The sequence below is a fragment of the Ranitomeya variabilis genome, chromosome 4 (genome assembly GCF_051348905.1).
Source record: "Ranitomeya variabilis isolate aRanVar5 chromosome 4, aRanVar5.hap1, whole genome shotgun sequence".
In the NCBI taxonomy this organism is placed as follows: Eukaryota; Metazoa; Chordata; class Amphibia; order Anura; family Dendrobatidae; genus Ranitomeya; species Ranitomeya variabilis.
This window is the reverse complement of record NC_135235.1, coordinates 584,520,035-584,543,977: the sequence shown is the minus strand read 5'-3', so window position 1 is coordinate 584,543,977 and position 23,943 is coordinate 584,520,035. Positions and strand designations below refer to the sequence as shown.

Here is a 23,943-nt window from a genome sequence, read left to right as displayed (position 1 = left end):
ACACTACTTGAAAAAAAAAAAAAAAAAGGAACAGTATGAGGCAATGAACCACCCTCCCTGAACTGAATACAACCAGCTATGGATGGCCTATGTGGCTGCACTCAGACTAGAGAGTGGGCTGCACTCACACACACACACACACACAGACCTTGCAGATCGCTGTGAAAACAGCGCTACAAGGCAAAAGCAAGGTGAATAGTAGGTGAACACAGCGGTTGCTAAATTAGCCTTTGGAAAGCACAAAGAAGCAAATCGCTATCTCTAAACTGTCCCTCAGTCAGCAAACAGCGTCCTGTCACTAACTGAATTCACAGCAGAGTGATCGCAAAATGGCGCCAGCGACTTTTAAACTGCATCATGACATCATTTCAGCAGCCAATCACAGCCTTGCCAGTAGTTTCATGCCCTCCATGCTAAACAGGATGTGCCCACACTTGGAATCATTCTCATTGGCTGAAGTTCTGCATTTTGAATCTTGGAACTTCCGATTCCGGTATCCGATACGCGGCAAGTATCGGAATCCCGGTATCGGAATTCCGATACCGCAAGTATCGGCCGATACCCGATACTTGCGGTATCGGAATGCTCAACACTAATGCTGACGCATCGCTGACCCCCGATCATGTGGCGGGGGTCGGCGATGCGATCATTTCCGGCCGCGCGGCCGAAAGCGCCGGTTAAATGTGCATTTGACAGCGGCATTTAACTAGTTAATAGCGGCGTGTGAATCGCGATTTCACCCGCCGCTATTGCGGGCTCTTCCCCGTTTATTGGCACAGCTCCGGTCCCGCGGTGCCATCTTGTGCCTGTAACCTCTGATTGGCTGGAAGTCAGAAGTTGCATCACAAGCTCTCAGTGCAAGTCTATGAGAGCCAGAATGAGGCCAGAACGAGGCCTTCATAGACTTGTATTGTAAAGTGACCTCCGCGCCACTCCATGAAGCACTGGAGCGGCCAGCAAGTAACTTTTCGCTGGAGACTGATGCTGTAAAACGATGAAGGCAGCGGCAGGCGAGTATGAGGCAGGGAATTTACATTTAAAGCACCACTCCAGCACTGCAAAAAAACAAACAAAAACCCCCCGATGTAGTGGTGACTTAATTTCCCTGCAGCACCCCCAGAGGTGAAATGGAGCATTGCAATGTTCCAATTGAAATCAATAGGGAGCCCATGTACTCTATGGTGTGCTGGGTCTAGAGATGAATTATTCAATCTGTTACAAATTCTCTCAAAAATTTGGATATGCCGGAATCTAAATATTAGGGGGGGAATTTGATTTTCAGGCTTTCAGCTGGCCGCCATTTTGCCAAATTCATTTGGAGATAGAAAGGGGTTAAAACTATTAACCGCCAAGAGCAAGCGACACTACTCTGTCCTCCTCCTCCTGGACCTATATTCTGCCTTCAACAATGTGGACCAGTCCCTCCTGTTACAGATTCTCTCATCCCTTGGCATCACAGACTTGGCCCTATCCTGGATCTCATCATATCTAACAGACCGGACATTCAGTGTCTCCCATTCACACACCACTTCCTCACCTCGACCCCTATCTGTTGGTGTTCACCAAGGCTCAGTTCTAGGACCCCTACTCTTCTCCATCTTCGGCCTGGGACAGCTCATAGAATCCCACGGTTTACAATATCATCTCTACGCTGATGACACACAGATCTATCTATCTGGACCCGACCTCACTTCCTTACTGACCAAAATCCCACAATGTCTGTCTGCTATTTCATCCTTTTCTGCTCGCTTTCTAAAACTGAACATGGACAAAACAGAATTCATCATCTTTCCCCCACCTCACTCTACCCCTCCACCAGACCTATCCATCAATGTCAATGGCTGCTCACTTTCCCCAGTCCCACACGCTCGGTGCCTCGGGGTGATCCTCAACTCTGCCCTCTCTTTCAGGCCACATATCCAATCCTTACCTCCTCCTGCCATCTCAAACTCAAAAATATTTTCCGGATCCGTGCATTCCTTGACCGTGACACCACAAAAATCCTAGTCCATGCCCTTATCATCTCCTGCCTCGACTACTGCAACCTACTCTCTGGCCTCCCCTCTTGCACTCTGGAACCTCTCCAATCCATCCTAAACTCTGCTGCCCGACTAATCTACCTGTCTCCCCGTTATTCCCCAGCCTCCCCTCTCTGTCAGGCCCTTCATTGGCTTCCTATTGTCCAGAGGCTACAGTTCAAAACCCTAAGGGTAAGTTCACACAGCGCGTTTTTGCTTTTTTTTCTGCAGCAAAACCTGATGTTCTTGGCAGGAAAGAAGCTGCGTCAAAAACGTTTTTGTTGCGTTTTTTTGGTGCTTTTTTTTTTTCTTTGTGCATGCTGATGTCCTTGAATTTTCAGCAGCAAAAACTCAGTAAATAATGATACCTGTGTTTTCGCAACACCCATTCAAGTCAATGGGTGAAAAATGCTGAAAGAAGTGACATGCTCTAGGTCCAAAAAAAGCAGCAAAGCACAAAATACTGATCACACAAAAAAAACAATGTGTGTGCATGAGATTTCTGAAATCTCATAGGCTTTGCTGGTACTGTAAAAAGCAGCTGAAAATTAGCATAAAAAAGCAGCAAAAAAAACGCAGCAGAAAAGTCCTGTGTGAACTTACCCTAAGGCCCCTTTCACAGATCAGTTTTTTGCTATCAGTCGCAATCCGTTGAATTTTGAAAAAAAACGGATCGGTGACTGATGCCGCTGGATCCGTTTTCTCATAGACTTGCACTAGCGCCGGATGACCTCACGTTTCATCCATCGTTCGCCGGATCCGTCTAAAAATTGTTTGTCCGGCGGCCGGAGACAACGGACATAGTAACGTTTTTTGTGTCCACTGAAAAAACGGACAGCGACGGATCTGTCGCCATCCATAGTTTGCTAGAATGGAAGCCTATGGGCGGCGGATCCGTCAAATTACGGAATCCGGCGGCAGATTCCGTTTTTTTTAACTGAGCATGCTCCAAATTTTTTAGGATCCAATTAGCTGGATCAGCTAGTCGGATCCAGCAAAAAAATGGATCCGTCGCATCAGTTTTTCGCAATCTGTGACCAATCTGTTTTTTTCAAAATTCGATGGATTGCGACTGATGGCAAAAAACTGATGTGTGAAAGGGGCCTAACCATGACATACAAAGCCATCTACAACCTGTCTCCTCCATGGAATAAATGGCGCTATAAAAATGTATAATAATAATAAAACGACGCTGAGGCCTGGGATCGACCCTCAAGTGGGAATTTGTGGGGTAAAGAGGGGAGACATCATGAGACATGTGCGGACCCCCGACGTGAGGCCAATCACAGGTTTCAGATGGACCTTAACATCAGAATGGAGGGAACTGAGTAATGGAGGAATGAGGAGCCGCAGCGGAGGCTTTGTAAGAACTTGTGCGTATAACGGGGGATTATTTAACCCTTCCGCTCCCCTCCCGGCATTTAGGGCAGCAGTGATTCCCGGCTGAATTGGAGCAGATCTGTCCGAATTGAACCTCAGGAGATTGTCTCCTCTCTGGTCGGGTCCTCCGGCTCCAGGGTCGTCCTGGTCGCTCTCTAATTGGGGGTCCCAGAGGGGAGGACCCCCTGTAATAACGGGTTTTCTGACCCAGACTGTCCCTGTAATAGCTAATAAATTATAAGTATTTGTGAAATGCCCCGATCACATCTGCGCCATAGCGGAGCCCCCAATGGTGCTCAGGGCCGGGGACCCCCCTTCCTGACTTATAAAGAGGTGCATGATGGGTAGAAAGGGGGTGGAGCCAAACTGCTGTTTCCACTGACAACCAGTAGAGTTCTGAAGAACCTAAAAACAAGTATAACTTTGTCTCAGTTATGGAGGGAACAGGATTACAACAATCACCACCATGGGCACATTATCATCATTTTATATAAACGACCCTCTGTCTATGAATACAAGTGCAGATGCTCCCAGCGTGTGCAGGGAGCGGTACGTGGTGTGTGCGGCCGCAGATGCTCCCAGTGTGCACAGGCGCGGACTACAGAACTACGCACTGCCCGCCACCAACACAATGTCTGCCACTGACGGGCGGCGACACATTTTCCGGGCAAAGCGCGCACTTCCTGTAGCGCAGGCACCTACACGTCACGTGTTCTTCTCCAGTCGTCATGGGAACAACTAAACCTCTGCTGCTGTGCTTTGCGTCTGTTTACAGTGTCGTGGTTGCGGTCAGCGCCAGCAGCCAGCAATGTCCAGAGGAAAGGTGAGTGCGGACAGGTGGGGCCTGCGGGGTCTCGGTGCTCCTACTATAGACGCTCCAGCACGATGTGTGTCCGCCGCTCCTGCTCACGTGACCATATGTTGGGTCTGGGGAGCGAATAATGGGATCAGCCATAGAATCCCCAGTAGTGGAGCGGATGTGATAGATAACAGTGTCACTGACAGTGCCCCCAAAACAGTGACATCCACAGTACCCACATAAGTGACAATCACAGCGCCCCACAACAATGACAGCTACAGAGCCCCCATAACAATGACAGCTACAGAGCCCCCATAACAATGACAGCTACAACGCCCCATAACAATGACAGCTACAGCGCCCCCATAACAATGACAGCTACAGAGCCCCCATAACAATGACAGCTACAGAGCCCCCATAACAATGACAGATACAACGCCCCATAACAATGACAGCTACAGAGCCCCCATAACAATGACAGCTACAGCGCCCCCATAACAATGACAGCTACAGCGCCCCCATAACAATGACAGCTACAGAGCCCCCATAACAATGACAGCTACTGCACCCCCATAACAATGACAGCTACAGCGCCCCATAACAATGACAGCTACTGCGCCCCCATAACAATGACAGCTACAGCGCCCCCATAACAATGACAGCTACTGCACCCCCATAACAATGACAGCTACTGCGCCCCCATAACAATGACAGCTACAGCGCCCCCATAACAATGACAGCTACAGCGCCCCCATAACATTGACAGCTACAGCGCCCCCATAACAATGACAGCTACAGCGCCCCCATAACAATGACAGCTACATCGCCCCCATAACAATGACAGCTACAGAGCCCCATAACAATGACAGCAACTGCACCCCATAACAATGACAGCTACAGCGCCCCATAACAATGACATACAGCGCCCCCATAACAATGACAGCTACAGTGCCCCATAACAATGACAGCTACTGCACCCCCATAACAATGACAGCTACAGCGCCCCCATAACAATGACAGCTACAGCGCCCCCATAACAATGACAGCTACATCGCCCCATAACAATGACAGCTACAGAGCCCCCATAACAATGACAGCTACAGCGTCCCATAACAATGACAGCTACATCGCCCCATAACAATGACAGCTACAGAGCCCCCATAACAATGACAGCTACAGCGCCCCATAACAATGACAGCTACATCGCCCCATAACAATGACAGCTACATCGCCCCATAACAATGACAGCTACAGAGCCCCCATAACAATGACAGCTACAGAGCCCCCATAACAATGACAGCTACAGCGCCCCATAACAATGACAGCTACAGCGCCCCCATAGCAATGACAGCTACTGCACCCCCATAACAATGACAGCTACAGCGCCCCCATAACAATGACAGCTACAGCGCCCCCATAACAATGACAGCTACAGCGCCCCCATAACAATGACAGCTACATCGCCCCATAACAATGACAGCTACAGTGCCCCATAACAATAACAGCTACTGCACCCCCATAACAATGACAGATACAGCGCCCCATAACAATGACAGATACAGCGCCCCCATAACAATGACAGCTACAGTGCCCCATAACCATGACAGCTACTGCACCCCCATAACAATGACAGCTACAGCGCCCCCATAACAATGACAGCTACAGCGCCCCCATAACAATGACAGCTACATCGCCCCATAACAATGACAGCTACAGAGCCCCCATAACAATGACAGCTACAGCGCCCCATAACAATGACAGCTACATCGCCCCATAACATTGACAGCTACAGTGCCCCATAACAATGACAGCTACTGCACCCCCATAACAATGACAGCTACAGCGCCCCCATAACAATGACAGCTACAGCGCCCCCATAACAATGACAGCTACATCGCCCCATAACAATGACAGCTACAGAGCCCCCATAACAAAACAATGACAGCTACTGCGCCCCCATAACAATGACAGCTACAGAGCCCCCATAACAATGACAGCTACAGCGCCCCCATAACAATGACAGCTACAGCGCCCCCATAACAATGACAGCTACAGAGCCCCCATAACAATGACAGCTACTGCACCCCCATAACAATGACAGCTACAGCGCCCCATAACAATGACAGCTACTGCGCCCCCATAACAATGACAGCTACAGCGCCCCCATAACAATGACAGCTACATCGCCCCCATAACAATGACAGCTACAGTGCCCCATAACAATGACAGCTACTGCACCCCCATAACAATGACAGCTACAGCGCCCCATAACAATGACAGATACAGCGCCCCCATAACAATGACAGCTACAGTGCCCCATAACAATGACAGCTACTGCACCCCCATAACAATGACAGCTACAGGGCCCCCATAACAATGACAGCTACAGCGCCCCATATCAATGACAGCTACATCGCCCCATAACAATGACAGCTACAGAGCCCCCATAACAATGACAGCTACAGCGCCCCATAACAATGACAGTTACATCGCCCCATAACAATGACAGCTACAGCGCCCCATAACAATGACAGCTACAGCGCCCCCATAACAATGACAGCTACAGCGCCCCCATAACAATGACAGCTACTGCACCCCTATAACAATGACAGCTACTGCCCCCCATACCAATGACAGCTACATCGCCCCATAACAATGACAGCCAAAGCGCCCCATAACAATGACAGCCACAGAGCCCCCATAACATTGATAACCACAGCGCTCCCACTTTCCTCCCTTCCCCCCACCATGTGCTACGGGTGGGAGGAGGAGCAAGCTACCTAGATGGGTCTATAAAATCTGTTTAGAATCCATGAGGCTCCAGGACCCGTTGAAGTGCTTGTACGCACGAAACGGCCGTTGTCCAGAGCTGCTTTCATCCCTCCCTGCAATCTGTTTTTAAGCATGTCCAAATAAAGTGAATTATTCTTGAACAGGGGTAAGTGCGTTCCCTTTTTTTCTTCTATTTTTTCTGGATGATCTGTAAATTTTTCTGGAATCGCACCCCCAGTTTCATTTAGGATACATGTGGCTTTTGTAACCAGTATAGTGTGAAGTGGTTGAACTGTTTATGGATCGCATCCGGCTGGCAGTGCGGATTTGTGGGTTTTTCCTCACCTTTGAACGCTCCCATAACAGTGACAGCCACTGAACCCATATAATGGTACTTGCAAAAGTGCCCCCATAACAGAATTATGTACACTACCCCATGACAAGCACAGCCCCATTACTCCCTTGACAGAGATAACCACAGTGCCCCCATAACAGAGCCCGAACAGAGAATGAAGGGCAGCAGCTTTCTTGTATATACTAATTCAGTTTTTCATCATTCTCAGATCTCTGCTTACTGTCAGTGAATAGGAACACACCTGTGAATAACTCTTCTGATCTAGTCCTTCCCTTACAGCTGATGGACTCGTTACAGTGTCTCAGGGTCCGGCGCAGCGTGGAGCCTGGCTTCCAGGAGAGGATTTGGGCTTGTGCTGCTGTGTTTAGCACAGACCTTTACCTTCTCTGATACACTGTATAAACCCCATCGCTCTGTTATCAGGACACCACAGAACGTCCTGCACACTGACAGCAAGCAGTGATCCTGACAATGGCGAAGAAATGATACAGAAAGTCTATGAAAAACCTTCTTTATACAATGGCTATGAGACCAAACCGGTTCTTTCTGACGTCCTTTTTCTGCTTTTCTTTTGCATCAGGTCACTACAAACAAGAATCAATATGGCTACCAGCGGCAGAAGGAGCGGTGAGGATGGAAAAATGCTGTAATCCTTCCATATCAGAGGGAGCACAACTCTCACCATCACATCAGTCCATATCAGAGGGAGCACAACTCTCACAATCACATCAGTCCATATCAGAGGGAGCACAACTCTCACCATCACATCAGTCCATATCAGAGGGAGCACAACTCTCACCATCACATCAGTCCATATCAGAGGGAGCACAACTCTCACCATCGCATCAGTCCATATCAGAGGGAGCACAACTCTCACCATCACATCAGTCCTTATCAGAGGGAGCACAACTCTCACCATCACATCAGTCCATATCAGAGGGAGCACAACTCTCACCATCACATCAGTCCTTATCAGAGGGAGCACAACTCTCACCATCACATCAGTCCATATCAGAGGGAGCACAACTCTCACCATCACGTCAGTCCATATCAGAGGGAGCACAACTCTCACCATCACATCAGTCCATATCAGAGGGAGTTCAACTCTCACCATCACATCAGTCCCTATCAGAGGGAGCACAACTCTCACCATCACATCAGTCCTTATCAGAGGGAGCACAACTCTCACCATCACATCAGTCCTTATCAGAGGGAGCACAACTCTCACCATCACATCAGTCCATATCAGAGGGAGCACAACTCTCACCATCACATCAGTCCATATCAGAGGGAGCACAACTCTCACCATCACATCAGTCCTTATCAGAGGGAGCACAACTCTCACCATCACATCAGTCCTTATCAGAGGGAGCACAACTCTCACCATCACATCAGTCCATATCAGAGGGAGCACAACTCTCACCATCACATCAGTCCATATCAGAGGGAGCACAACTCTCACCATCACATCAGTCCATATCAGAGGGAGCACAACTCTCACCATCACATCAGTCCATATCAGAGGGAGCACAACTCTCACCATCACATCAGCTTGCCCGTGTGACAACCTTGTAGGACGGCAGTTATATCTCTGTGATGCATCATGTAAAAGCTCCATATCTTCCCCTTCAGGCTGGAGCTGATGTACGAGGAAGACTGAATTCACACATCTATATTAAAGATCCGAGTTTCAGCCATAATTTCTGGCCCGGCTCAAGATTTCCTGGCCTATCAAGCTTTAGGCTACGGTCACACTATCAGTATATGATCAGTATTTTACCTCAGTACAGTATGTGTAAGCCAAAACCAGGAGTGGGTGATAAATACAGAAGTGGTGCATATGCTTCTATTATACTTTTCCTCTGGTTGTTCTCTCCTGGTTTTGGCTACAAATACTGAGGTAAAATACTGACCAAATACGGATAGTGTGAGCGTGGCATTAAGTTCAGCTTAGGAGACCAGCGATTGGGATGGAAACTGAGGCCCAAGCACCTGATAATACAGAGTTATGAATCTATAATAGGCGCCATTATAACTTCTTTAGTGGCGGAAACGGGACCCTCATCTCTTGGGCCCCTGGGTGGCTGCACCAATGATATGTCTGCCTCTTCCTAAGATGTATGGAGAGAACAGGTTACGGACTATAGGGGGAAAGGTGAATGAATCAGGCAGCAGATTGAAGGGGGTAAAAGTGTTAGGAGGTCGGCCACAGAGGAGGAAGTTGCAGTAATCTAGGCGGGAGATGATGAGGGCTTGCACAGGCAATTTTTGCAGAGTTGAGAAATGTTTTTAGGCAGCAGTAGGTGGTAAGGGTCTGGATGTGCATTCCCAGGTCACCCTGAACAACGGACTTGTGAAACTGGGAAAATGTGAAGCCATTTAAGGGGCTTTTCCCTTTTCAGAAAATCTCGATCCCAGTCAGTTAGCAGCTTATAACTAAGCTCAGCGACTCTGCCAGTGTACACAGAATGCCCCCATTATAGGCGATGGGCTCACTGATTGGCGGCCATGCTGTCTTCATGATGTCAGCACTGCAGCCAAATCCAGACATCAGGAGCAGTGGCAGAGACTCAGCGCAGAACATGGGGAGGGTGAGGAAGGCACTTTTTTATTTTTTTAGAACAAACTTCACACAGGGAACAAGATTTTTTCAAATTGTGATAGATAACTGGTGGAGTTTGAGTTAGATAGGGGAAAGATGCATTGTAACAAATCCTCAGCAGTGAGATAGAAGCAACACTGTTCCCTTTGAATGACAGCAAGCATAGATCTTGAAAAGTGTGAAGAATTGAGAAACATAGTGTAAATTTGCAGAACCTCCATTATACACCGATGACACTCTACAGAAAACTGGAACAACCCTTTAAGGTCCCAAAAATGTGTCTGTTTTTTCTGCAGAGAGCCCAGATCCTGCATCCGGTACAAGTGTGGCCTCATCAACACCATCGCGGATGTGCTGAGACAGAGGCCTGGATGGATGGAGGTGAAGGAGTAAGGTTTGGGTGTACTCTGCTGTAGTCTGTCATTGCTCACATTAGGCTTGTGTGAAGCCTTCAAAAAGCTCCATGTAGAGTGGCTAGTCTGGCATTGTCTTATGCTGAGTATGCTGGATTAACCCTTTACCAACATAGGACCAGTGCGGACTACTACTGCTGCTGGGTTTAGTACGAGATTGTCATTTTTACTTTGTGCAAAAATCCTGAAGTATTGTAGCACATAGAGCAAGCAATCGTAAGATCCCAGGCTCAAGTCCCCTAGGAGAACTAAAAAAAAAGCAACATAGAAATATCTGAATATATATGTGAAGAACATGGGGAATATAATTTCATGCCAATCGACTGCATCATATCTGGTCTGAGATTTTATAGACCTCCTTCAAAGTGTGAAGCTGAGACAAGACACCTGACTCAGCAAGTGGTCTAACTTCAAAAGCTCCAAGTGGAAAAGCTCACCCCCCCAGCAGACCAGCTGGTACTGAGGCCTTTCTGGCAGGACGAACCCCTGCTAGGAGCCCAAGCTGCTTAACTGCTTCAAAGACCCCCCATACATAAGGGAGCTGTAATTTCATAAGACATTATGGAGTTATCATACGTCCTAGTCATATACATGTTTTTTTTTAGCTCTCGGGAACAAGCCGAACGCCTGCCGGGGTCTCGACCCATTTTAGCACCCTGGGGTGGGGAGGTTTGTAGAACGGCTAGTAGAAGCCAGGTAGCAAAGTCATGTTTGGTGTCCAAACGTAAAGGGCGCCTGGATGGATCCTATGACCCGTTGAGAAGTTATGATCCATGATTGGTTTTGGAGTTTCAGCTACCAGACCTGAAGAGGAGGGAAACTAGGACCATCCAAGAGGCAGGAAAGGGAGTGACAGACCAAGGGGTTAATTGCGCATGGGAGGCTGTGGCCCTTGTCTCTTCTAAGGAAGGTCACGCCGTGTGTATCGTGTTGAAAGAAACCAGAAACCTTTGCCGCCCCACTCTTCCCAAGTGGCTGCTAGCACCAAGGCCTAACGTCCAACTGGTAACTGACCTTTGTATCATCTGCTTATACTTATTGTACTACCTCCTCTATTTGCTTTTCTTGACCACTGTATATCCGTAGTGTATATAGTGTATTGTCTCGTGTGCCCTTAAGGTGATTAAATATCCAATTTAACCTTGGGCTGCTCTTTTACATGGATTTACAAATCCACATGTCTGTGTTCTCGGTGTAACGCCACATGCTACCAGGGCGGGATTTTGGCCAGATATAATTCCGTTAACAGAGCAGGCTTATATCTAATGAGGAACTGGTGGCAGTCCTACCGGGTTGGCAAGGCTGTTTCACAGATGCTAGTGAAAGGGGTCTCTGAGCCTGTCAGGGTTGTGAACAAGTGTTGTGCCACATCGGTGGTTGCGTGGGCCACCTCCTCTCACTCCCCGTGCCTGTGTGGACAGGGTGTGTGTGTAAAACTGTGCCAAACTGACATTACATGTTCCCATGAAGTGCGGAACGTCATGTTGGTGAAAGTAGGGAGACCATACCGCATGACCCCCCGATGTATTAGTGACGCCAGGTGGAGCTGCGAGGTGTGGGTCTTCAATCAAAAATAAAGATATCTAAAGGGAACCTGTCAGCAGGATTGTGCACAGTATTCTACAGACAGTGGCAAGTCCGTTATACTGATTATAATGATAGCTTGGTGATTAAATCCATCTTGTGGTTGTTGTGTAATCTTTATTTTCAGTTTTGAGTTAATGATATGCTCGTGCTCCGGGGCGGCCTGTGGGGGGCTTTATGTGGTGATGAATATATGTACAGTGCCTACAAGTAGTATTCAACCCCCTGCAGATTTAGCAGGTTTACACATTTGGAATTAACTTGGCATTGTGACATTTGGACTGTTGATCAGCCTGGAAGTGTGAAATGCACTGCAGCAAAAAAGAATGTTATTTCTTTGTTTATTTTTCTTTAAAATTGTGAAAAGTTTTTTCAGAGGGTCATTTATTATTCAACCCCTCAACCCCCCAGAATTCTGTTTGGTTCCCCTAAAGTATTAAGAAGTAGTTCAGGCACAAAGAACAATGAGCTTCACATGTTTGGATTAATTATCTCTTTTTCCAGCCTTTTCTGACTATTTAAGACCCTCCCCAAACTTGTGAACAGCACTCATACATGGTCAACATGGGAAAGACAAAGGAGCATTCCAAGGCCATCAGAGACAAGATCGTGGAGGGTCTCAAGGCTGGCAAGGGGTACAAAACCCTTTCCAAGGAGTTGGGCCTACCTGTCTCCACTGTTGGGAGCATCATCTGGAAGTGGAAGGCTTATGGAACTACTGTTAGCCTTCCACGGCCTGGACAGCCTTTGAAAGTTTCCTCCCGTGCCGAGGCCAGGCTTGTCCGAAGAGTCAAGGCTAACCCAAGGACAACAAGGAAGGAGCTCCGGGAAGATCTCATGGCAGTGGGGACATTGGTTTCAGTCAATACCATAAGTAACGTACTCCACCGCAATGGTCTCCGTTCCAGACGAGCCCGTAAGGTACCTTTACTTTCAAAACGTCATGTCAAGGCTCGTCTACAGTTTGCTCATGATCACTTGGAGGACTCTGAGATTGACTGGTTCAAGGTTCTCTGGTCTGATGAGACCAAGATCGAGATCTTTGGTGCCAACCACACACGTGACGTTTGGAGACTGGATGGCACTGCATACGACCCCAAGAATACCATCCCTACAGTCAAGCATGGTGGTGGCAGCATCATGCTGTGGGGCTGTTTCTCAGCCAAGGGGCCTGGCCATCTGGTCCGCATCCATGGGAAGATGGATAGCATGGCCTACCTGGAGATTTTGGCCAAGAATCTCCACTCCTCCATCAAGGATCTTAAGATGGGTCGTCATTTCATCTTCCAACAAGACAACGACCCAAAGCACACAGCCAAGAAAACCAAGGCCTGGTTCAAGAGGCAAAAAATCAAGGTGTTGCAGTGGCCTAGTCAGTCTCCTGACCTTAACCCAATTGAAAACTTGTGGAAGGAGCTCAAGATTAAAGTCCACATGAGACACCCAAAGAACCTAGATAACTTGGAGAAGATCTGCATGGAGGAGTGGGCCAAGATAACTCCAGAGACCTGTGCCGGCCTGATCAGGTCTTATAAAAGACGATTATTAGCTGTAATTGCAAACAAAGGTTATTCCACAAAATATTAAACCTAGGGGTTGAATAATAATTGACCCACACTTTTATGTTTAAAATTTATAAAAATTTAACTGAGCAACAAAACGTTTTGGTTTGTAAGATTTATGCATCTGTTAATAAATCCTGATCTTGTTTGAAGTTTGAAGGCTCTAACTTATTTGCATCTTATTAAACCTGCTAAATCTGCAGGGGGTTGAATACTACTTGTAGGCACTATACACTAGCTGTTGCCAGCCAGCTAACGCTCGGCATGCTTATTGCTATCTAATTAACGCTGCTAGTGATTAAACTAAAGTAAATAATTACAACATTCAATAGCGCTTACGCAGGTGGTAAATTAACTTAAAATGAAGTTAATAACAATAATAATAATTAAAAATCAGAATAATACTAATACATTTTATTCACAGTGTAAAATCAAAGCAAAGTGGATTTGTGTGGTAATGTGTGGGGACAGAGCCTCGTGTGGGGACGCAGCCTCGTGTGGTAATGTGTGGGGACAGAGCCTCGTGTGGTAATGTGTGGGGACGCAGCCTCGTGTGGTAATGTGTGGGGACGCAGCCTCGTGTGGTAATGTGTGGGGACGCAGCCTCGTGTGGTAATGTGTGGGGATGCAGCCTCGTGTGGTAATGTGTGGGGACAGAGCCTCGTGTGGTAATGTGTGGGGACGCAGCCTCGTGTGGTAATGTGTGGGGACGCAGCCTCGTGTGGTAATGTGTGGGGACGCAACCTCGTGTGGTAATGTGTGGGGACGGAGCCTCGTGTGGTAATGTGGAGGGGCGCAGCCTCGTGTGGTAATGTGTGGGGACGGAGCCTCCTGTGGTAATGTGCGGGGACGGATCCTCGTGTGGTAATGTGGGGGGCGGGATAATGTGTGGTAATGTGGTGGGGGGCGAAATTATGTGTGGTAATGTGGTGGGGGGGTGGGATTATGTGTGGTAATGTGGTGGGGGGGCGGGATTGTGTGTGGTGATGGGGTGGGGGCGGAGCTACTGTGCAGGGGGCAGGATTATCTGTGGTAATGTAGTGGGGGGGCAGGATTGTGTGTGGTGATGTGGTGGGGGGTAGGATTATGTGTGGTGGGGGTGCGGGATTATGTGTGGTGATGTGGGATTATGTGTGGTGATGTGGGGGGCGGGATTATGTGTGGTGATGTGGGGGGCGAGATTATGTGGTGATGTGGTGGGGGGGCGGGATTATGTGGTAATGTGGTGGAGGGCGGGATTATGTGTAGTAATGTGGTGGGGGGCGGGATTGTGTGGTAATGTGGTGGGGGGGCGGGATTATCTGTGGTAATGTGGTTGGGGGGTGGGATTATGTGTGGTAATGTGGTGGGGGGCGGGATTAGGTGTGGTAATGTGGTGGGGGGGCGGGATTATGTGTGGTAATGTGGTGGGGGAGCAGGATTGTGTGGTAACGGGGTGGGGGGCGGAGCTACTGTGCAGGGGGCGGGATTATCTGTGGTAATGTGGTTGGGGGGTGGGATTGTGTGGTGATGTGGGGGGCAGGATTATGTGTGGTGGGATTATGTGTGGTGACGTGGTGGGGGGGCGGGATTATGTGTGGTGATGTGGTGGGGGGCGGGATTGTGTGTGGTGATGTGGTGGGGGGACGGGATTATGTGTGGTAATGTGGTGGGATTGTGTGGTAATGTGGTTAGGGGGCGGGATTATGTGTGGTAATGTGGTGGGGGGCGGGATTATGTGTGGTAATGTGGTGGGGGGATTATGGGTGGTAATGGGGTGGGGGGGCGGGATTGTGTGGTAATGGGGTGGGGGGGCGGGATTATGTGTGGTAATGTGGGGGGGCGGGATTATGTGTGGTAATGTGGTTAGGGGGCGGGATTATGTGTGGTAATGTGGTGGGGGGTGGCATTATGTGTGGTGATGTGGTGCGGATTGTGTGTGGTAATGTGGTGGGGGCGGGATTGGGTGTGGTGATGTGTGGGGGGCGGAGCTACTGTGCAGGGGGTGGGATTAGCGAGTAATCACGATGCTATATATATATATACTGCAAAAAATAAAACCCCTTCTGCAGGCAGGTGCCAGCCTTGGGACCTGCGCTGTAACAATCGCAGGTTTCATGTGCAGTTAATAAATGTGCTGGATGTTTTCCTGAGGAGTATATAATTTTTTTTTTTTTTTTTTAAATGGCGCCCGCCGCGCCTGCACACTAGCAGCTATCGGTGTGTAGAGGTGATCCGATAGCAATATCTCTGTATATCTCTCATTTTGCTGCACTTCACAATCCATTTTACAGCGATGGAGAGTGGGATTTCTACTGGTGTGATGTCGGTTGGCTGCGCGAGAACTTCGACCACATTTACATGGAGGAACACGTGCGCATCTGCCACTTCCGCAACCACTACGAGGTGACCGTTTGACTCTGCAGTGTCACAAATTTGCCCATGAGCACAACAGCCACCATATTCACATTCTGCCGTCTCTTCTATTAGCTGACCAGGAAGAACTTTATGGTGAAAAATCTCAAGCGCTTCCGGAAGCAGCTGGAGCGAGAATCCGGTCGCCTCGAGGCCTTAAAATGCGACTTCTTCCCCAAGACCTTTGAGCTTCCAGCAGAATATCATCTGTTTGTAGAAGAGTTTCGCAGAAACCCCGGAATCACGTGGATTATGAAGCCTGTAAGTGGGGCAGTAGAGTAAAGGGGTCCTCACACACAAACCCCACCCATTCAGATCCACAGGACAGTCTCAGAAATGTCTCCATAAACTGCTGCATGTAAATATTTCTTAAATGGAATCTCACCATCTTTTTGCCACCTAATCTGAGAGCAGCACAATACAGAGACCTTGATTCCAGCAATGTGTCGCTCACTGGGGTGCTTGCTGTAGTCTTGATAAAACGACAGAAGATTATTATTAGAAGACTAGTAAACCTGCTGCCATGTAGTCCAACCACACCCCCACCAGTGATTGGCAGTTTTCTGCCTATGCACAGTGTAAACAGAAAGCTGTTAATCAGTGGTTTGTGTTTTTTTTTAATCTTTTGCCCTGTGAGCATCCAGGTTTACATAGCTGAATGGGTGGTCCTATTCTTATCTGCTAAAACTACATTTCCCAGAAGCACCCTTCTTCTCCTCAGTGCTGCAGGCCCCTCCAAGTTTCCTGATAGAGATGGATCTCCACATGGGCATTTTTTTATTTATATGAATGAGGTGACCATTAAATAGATTAAGATCACCCTAAGTGGTAAGACTAGTGTTCGTGTCCTATCTGTGGACATATCTAAAGAGGTTCTCCACTTTGGACAATACCTACTGGTTAGAAAAGATTACCGGAGACCTTTAGTAATATACAGTATGTGGAAACCTGTGAATAAGTGGTAATTTCTGTACAGCTCCAGGGTATGAGGCTTTACACAGTGCCATTCAATCAGACTATCAGGGTAATGCGTGACAGACAAGGCTTCCAAGAGATGGACTGAACTGCTGACATTGGCCTACTGTCATATGAGACGCATGTATCATTGTCTTTTCCCATAGGTGGCCAGGTCACAGGGCAAGGGGATTTTCCTTTTCCGGAAGCTGAAGGACATCATAGACTGGAGGAAGGTGATTGTGGGATCCTGTAGACAGGGAATATGATAGATTTTTACTTAGTAAAATGAGATATCCGCTCATTTCTGTATTATTCAGGATGGCAGCCGCTCAGATGAGCAGAAGGACGAGCTTCCTGTAGAAAATTATGTGGCTCAGCGCTATATCGAGAATCCATATTTAATAGGAGGTGAGCTATGCTTCTGTTTGTAGCATGGACCCTTACTGCTCCCCACCATACCGGACGTGTGCCTACTTACCATTGGGGGCTTCCGCACATGCACGAGATCTTCTGCATACAGTCTACTGGAAAATACATAGGCTGTTGTACACACTACATATGTGTCTGCTTCATTTACAGGGAGAAAATTTGACCTGCGGGTATATGTCTTGGTGACATCGGTAAGATTTCTCCTAACTACTATCCAGAACATAGATGAAGAGCGATTTTCTGTAATATGGCGTCTCTTTCCCTGCAGTACATCCCCCTCCGGGCCTGGCTGTACCGTGACGGTTTCGCCCGATTCTCGAACACGCGCTTTACACTCAGCAGCATCGACGACCAGTGTATCCTTATACTGAGAGCGTCTTACCAGATTTATGTTCCATACCATGAGTTAGCTACTTGCCTTTATTAACTTTTTAACTACCTGATATAGATATTCACTTGACCAATGTGGCAATCCAGAAAACTGCTCCAGATTATGATCCAGAGAAGGTAAGAAAAGCTATTACCTACACACTTAAAGGGAATCGATCACCAGATTTGCCACCTAATCTGAGAGCATAATGTAGAAACAGACCCTGATTCCAGTGATGTATCACTTAATTGGCTGCTTAGTGTAGTTTTGATAAAATCACTGTTATCAGCAGGAAATCATTAGATGACTACTAAGCCTACTGCCAGGTAGTCGTCCATATTAATGAGCTCTGTATAGCACCGCCTCCAACACAGATTCTCAGCTTTCTGTGTACCCTGTACATAGGCAGTAAGCTGCCAATCAGTGGTGTGGGCAGGGTTATACAGAGTAAATTTAGATAAATGGTAGATAAGCAGCAGATAAAACAGGGATTTTATTAAAATGACAGCAAAAAGCCTAGTAAGTGATACAAGATATAAGAGCGTTCAGAGTTACATAAAGGAGTTTATTTTTTTTTTTTTTTTAAAAAAACCTTTCCAGACAGTTTAGTTTTTTTTTTTTAAGATTCTTTTTTTATTATTACTTTATTCACCCTCCCCGGGTCCAGTGCAGAGTCTCTGCTGCTATGCCCAGTGTCCGTTATTGACTGCCGCACTGATGTCACATTGATAGCGTTGCAGCCCATGTGGATGGCACAAGCCACTGAGATCACTGATTGGCTGCAGCGTTATCAGTGCCGCAGAGAATATCAGACATCAGGAGCAGCGCTGGACCCAGAGAGTGTTAGCATTTTTTTTTTTTAAAGAACAAACCAGGCCTGCGGACAGATGTTGCCCAGGCACGCCATACTCATAGGATAGGTTATCAATATCAGGCAGGGATTCCATGTGATCAGCTGTTATATACTGCCCGATGTAAACACTTTGGTGCAGGTCATGTTCAAAAGAAGAGAAACTGATCTGCAGTATGCGGCAGCTACTTTCAAAGTGTTTACATATGGAGCAAATAACAGCTGATCCGTGGGGTTGCCATATCACAGTATTCCTTTTAAGTTGCACTTTTTTGTTGCATGCTGAGACCTGTAGTTTCACAAGGAAGAGTGGGGTAATGATTGACGTATTACAGAAGCCATGACATATCCCTCTTAGGGCTGTAAATGGATGATACAGCAGCTGCGGCAGTACCTGACGGCCAAACACGGTCCTACAGCGGTGGAGACTCTCTTTCAGAGCATGGACAATATATTCATTAAGAGCCTACAGAGCGTCCAGAAAATCATCATCAACGACAAGCACTGCTTTGAATTGTATGGATACGACATTCTGCTGGACGAGGACCTGAAACCGTGAGTAACAGCTGCTTCTTCGGTGTGATGGTGTGTGTGCGTGATGGTGTGTGTGTGTAAAAAAAAAAAAAAATAAATTTATATAAAAAAAATATATCTCTATCAGTACAGACCAAAAGTTTGGACACACCTTCTCATTTAAAGATTTTTCTGTATTTTCATGACTATATATATATGGAGCTCGCTCTCCATACAGCGGATGCCAGCTGTATTATACCTGTATTATTCTCTAAGGCCACGCTCACACGTTCAGTATTTGGTCAGTATTTTACATCAGTATTTGTAGCCAAAACCAGGAGAGGAACAATCAGAGGAAAAGTGTAATAGAAACACGTCACCACTTCTGCATTTATCACCCACTCCTGGTTGTGGCTTACAAATACTGATGTAAAATACTGACCAAACTGATTGCTGCTTTTTAACCAATTAGATGCTACTGTCAATCTCTGAAGATTAAAAAAATAGGAATGGGTTCAAAACTAAGACACAGAAATGAAAAATAGCTGCATCCTTAAGGTGGAAGCAGCCATTATGTAAGGGAAGAAAAAGACAAGGCAGGACCCGCACGCCTACCCCAAATATAGTGCTGCGATAGGATACAAGGAGGGGCAGATCACTTTGTATGAGAAAACATATAGCTATATTGTCACATACATTATATTACATGTAAACATCCGTTCTGCGGTTCCCTTAGATGTAGTGACCGCACATACTGCTCTTGTATAGTGCTTCCTTCAGGTCCTGCTTCCCGCCATCTTCTCACGTTCTTCCTGTACTTTGCAGGTGGCTGCTGGAAGTTAATGCTTCTCCCTCTTTGACCGCCAGCAGTCAAGAAGATTATGACCTCAAATGTCGTCTCTTGGAAGACACCCTGCATGTGGTAGACATGGAAGGCAGGTAAAAAAGCAAGTCACAAAATATTCTGCACAGGAAAGATCTCTGCTTGCTGTCAGTGACTAAAAAAAACATTTTACAGGCTGAAAATCCATCTCTATGGCCTGCTCACACAGCAACTCTTTCTTACAATGTATCAGTAGAGAGCTGAACTTTAGCTGCAATGTTACACTGTAACAAACCCTGAGCTTGTGACAGCACTGGTTGTTCAAAAAGTTTTGGACAAGTTGAGAAATTCCCTACAACACTGTGGAAACTTATGAACTGACAAAATGAAAATAAATTATTTACTTCTGCGTTATTAACCCCTTAAGTGGGACCTATCAGAAGCTTCCACACACCCGAACCTATGTCTGTGTAGCCCTTTAAAAAGAAAAGCAAGTTGATCTCTTTATGGCCCCACAACGATGCTCCAGCATTGAGAAATCATTCTGAAGTTCTGTATATTCGTACATTCAAAACCATGATCCAGCAGTGAGAAATCATAAAGTAAAGTTCTGTGGTGTTATATCTGCCTGGAAGTGCACTGGGGCATGACGATGCACTTACAGCTCCTTGGCCTGCCTAGCGCCACTCTCCGGTGGCTAACTGACAGGTCGTTGGCTACGATCCTCTGCAAGAATACAGTATGAGGCCGAGGCGCTGTAAGTGCATCATCACACCCCAGTGCACTTCCAGGCAGATATAACACCACAGAACTTTACTTTGTGATTTCTCGCTGCTGGATCATGGTTTTGAGGTCATAAAGGGATCAACTTGCTTATCTTTTAAAAGGCTACACAATCATATGGTTTAGGGTACAGAAGTTTCCTTTGAAAAGAAAAAGTCTGCAGTGAATACTCTCTGGCCCCAAAAAGTCATGTGACTGCAAATATGCGATTTGCATACTTCCGACAAGACATGTGCAGCCTCGCTCGTCTAGTTGGCACATAACCGCACGTATGCAAATCGATTACTTGTGGTCACACACTCACCGCCAGCACCAGAGAATCCTCACAGCATGCAGGGTGCACACTGTGAGAATTCAGAAGTCTACAAATACAATGACTGCAGATTTGGAGCCTAACATTGGACAACCCTTTTAACGCCTTTCCGACACCAGGCATAATAATATGCCGATGTCGGACACCTTCCCTTTGATGTGGGCTCCAGTGTTGGGCCCACATCTTTCCGGCATATGTCAGCTGTTTCCAGTCGCCATCGCCAGAGCTGCCGCCTCACCAACCGCCAGAGCTGCCGCCTCACCAACCACCCGAGCTGCCGCACCCCCGACCTTCTGTCTCCTCCCCATTATCCCATAGAATGTAAGTCCGCAAGGACAGGGTCCTCTCCCCTCTGTACCAGTGTGTCATTGTAAATTTGTTTACTGTTAACGATATCTATAACTCTGTACATAACCCCTTTCTCATGTACAGCACCATGGAATTAATGGTGCTATATAAATATATAATAATAATAATAATAATAAACCAGCTGACATGTGCCGCAAGCAGCAGCGGGAGGAATTGCGATCCTCCCTCAGCTGTAAACTTGTTAAAAGATGCCGCCATCAAACTCTGACAGTAGCATTTAACACGCGCTTCCGGCAAGTGCGCCGGAAATCCGCCCATCGGTGAACCCAATCACGTGACCGCGGGTCACCGATGGGTTGGCATGACAACCAGAGGTCTCCTGCAGACCTCTATGGTTCTCACTGCCAGATTGCTATGTGTGCCGCCCGGTGGTCAGCACTCATAGCAAGTGAGGTATTCTGCTACATACAGGTGATCTGATCATTGCCTGTATGTAGCAGAGCCAATCGGGTTATGGCAGCTTCTAGTCTCCCATGGAGTCTATTGAAGCATGCCAAAAGTTTTTAAAAATCTAAAAATAAAAAATCTAAAAGTTCAAATCACCCCCTTTCGCCACATTAAAAAAAATAAAAATAAATAAAAAAATCAAACCTACACATATTTGGTATCACCGAGTTCAGAATCGCCCGATCTATCAGTAAAAAAAAGGATTAACCTGATCGCTAAACGGCGTAGCGAGAAAAAAAGTAAAAACAACAGAATGATGTTTTGTTTGGTCGCCACGCCATTGCATTAAAATGCAATACCAAAAGATCGTCTCTGCACCAAAATGGTATCATTAAAAAAATAAGCCCTCACCCAACCTGAGATCACGAAAAATGGCGGATTTTTTTTTTTTTTTTTACCACTCAGATAATAAAGAACCTAGACATGTTTTTCCATTTTCCAGTACATGATATGTTAAAACCAATGGGGTCGTTCCAAAGTACAACTCGTCCCACAAAAAACAAGCCCTCACATGGCCATATTGGGGGAAAAATAAAAAAAGTTATGGCTCTGGGAAGGAGAGCAAAAAAAAACTGCAAAACCGAAAATACCTGATCATGATGGGGTTAAGTATAAAAGTCCATTCCATACGAGGCAGATGCCAGCCAAAAAAATGATACCAATAAAAACTACAGCTCATGACACACAAAAAAAAAAACCAAGCCGTCATATAGAAATAGAAACTATACACGTTTAGCTGTAATTATACAGACCCGGAGAATCCAGATACGGCACAGCAAATTCCATATAAACAATACATAATGGTGGAATTGCATTATCTATTTATTTTTTTAACATTTCACCACACTTGGAATTTTTTCCCTGCTTGGCAGTACATTGTGGGGTCAAATAGGTTTAACATTACAACTCGTCTTACTAAAAACAAGCCCTCATATGGCGGTGTAGAAAATAAAATGGTTGCATTGTTAAAGGGAGATTCTCACGGTGTCTCTTGAGCAGTTCAATGCAATCTCAATACAAGTTCCTCATTTGATGGTTCCTAGCAGGATAGGCTCTCCTGCTCCTTGTGAATAGTAGAGCTGTAGTATAAGGCCGGAGACACACTGGTGCGAGAGACGGCCGAGTCTCGCTGGTTAAAAGCAAGCTGTGGCACCTGCATTCCGGAGCTGAGCGTGCAGCTCCATGTATTGCTATGGAGCCGCACGCTCCGCTCCGGAGTGCAGGTGCCACAGCTTGCTTTTAACCAGCGAGACTCGGCCGTCTCTCGCACCAGTGTGTCTCCGGCCTTAGTAGAACTATAAAGCTCAGCACAACCTGTGCAACCAGTGGTTCGTTTTAAGTCTACACTGTTTACACACAAGCATTTGAACAAGCACACCACTCAGACAGTGAGAGCAGTGATTAGGGGACCTGCTCTGAAAGCTGCCGACTGGTGATTTATAACTATATGTCTTCAGAAGAGGAGTAGATAACTGCTGCATAGAAATCGCCTGGAGAGAGGTGACTGGGAGACGTTAGTAGTTAACCTCTCTCCTTGACTACTGGGCACTCTTGGCCAGGGTCTGGAGGAGGTCGGGCTCCAAGGAAACGAGCTGTACAATATAAAAGCTCTCATTGCAGGAGAATGACGCTAGATAGAAAAAGCAAATCAATTGCAAACTTGCTGATTTTTATGCTAACTAAAGCAATTCAAGAACTTGAGAACACCCCTTGAAGGGGTTTATCACCTTTTAACTACGTCCCCCCCCCCCCATCCCTGGCATTCCACATCTTTTCATTCTGGTCTTCTGGCTTTGGGGCCAGTCCTACTAGCTGTGAGGTGTACCCACCCAACATACTTTGTAACACCCGGCATAACCCAATCACTCCATGACTAATAAACTTCCATGCAAAAATTCCCTAGCACAGCATGACTTTTCCGTATTCACACATGGATGACGTGTTCCCCTCTTGATGTCACGCACATGGCAGGTTCATTGTTTCGCTCAGATCTGGCGCCGGTTGTACGTCACATATATAGTGTCCCATTATCTCTTTTCTGTAGACTAACCGGGAAGGAGAAGCGGGTCGGCGGCTTCGACCTCATGTGGAACGACGGCCCTGTGTCCCGAGACGACAGCCAGCTAGACTGCATCAGCAATGGAAGCTTTATTGCAAACACACACTTAGGTAAGAGACTCCACTTGCTGCCATATATAAAAAGCCCACCA

The 23,943-nt window shown here is 46.9% G+C and overlaps 2 protein-coding genes across 5 annotated transcripts in view; one reads left to right on the top strand and one right to left on the bottom strand.

Moving 5' to 3' along the window:
• Positions 1-3,829: 3,829 nt before the first annotated feature.
• The window catches only part of TTLL9 (tubulin tyrosine ligase like 9), a 20,470-nt gene continuing 356 nt past the window's right edge, over positions 3,830-23,943 (top strand). Inside the window, exons 1-13 of one of the 3 annotated variants that reach the window (XM_077253057.1) lie at positions 3,830-4,221; positions 7,905-7,951; positions 10,223-10,315; positions 15,759-15,870; positions 15,955-16,140; positions 17,001-17,069; positions 17,154-17,244; positions 17,416-17,456; positions 17,534-17,621; positions 17,714-17,772; positions 18,844-19,040; positions 19,824-19,937; positions 23,778-23,902. In XM_077253057.1, the coding sequence (XP_077109172.1) occupies positions 4,207-4,221; positions 7,905-7,951; positions 10,223-10,315; positions 15,759-15,870; positions 15,955-16,140; positions 17,001-17,069; positions 17,154-17,244; positions 17,416-17,456; positions 17,534-17,621; positions 17,714-17,772; positions 18,844-19,040; positions 19,824-19,937; positions 23,778-23,902 (1,237 nt within the window). In that variant the 5' untranslated portion in view covers positions 3,830-4,206. Of the gene's footprint in view, positions 4,222-7,904; positions 7,952-10,222; positions 10,321-15,758; positions 15,871-15,954; positions 16,141-17,000; positions 17,070-17,153; positions 17,245-17,415; positions 17,457-17,533; positions 17,622-17,713; positions 17,773-18,843; positions 19,041-19,823; positions 19,938-23,777; positions 23,903-23,943 lie in introns of those variants that run through there. The other 2 variants (XM_077253058.1, XM_077253059.1) reach the window with 2 other exon arrangements.
• The window catches only part of PDRG1 (p53 and DNA damage regulated 1), a 27,480-nt gene continuing 23,194 nt past the window's right edge, over positions 19,658-23,943 (bottom strand). For both annotated transcript variants that reach the window (XM_077253061.1, XM_077253060.1), the window contains one exon: positions 19,658-19,911. The gene's annotated coding sequence lies outside the window, so the exon portion shown is untranslated. The remainder of the gene's footprint in view (positions 19,912-23,943) is intronic.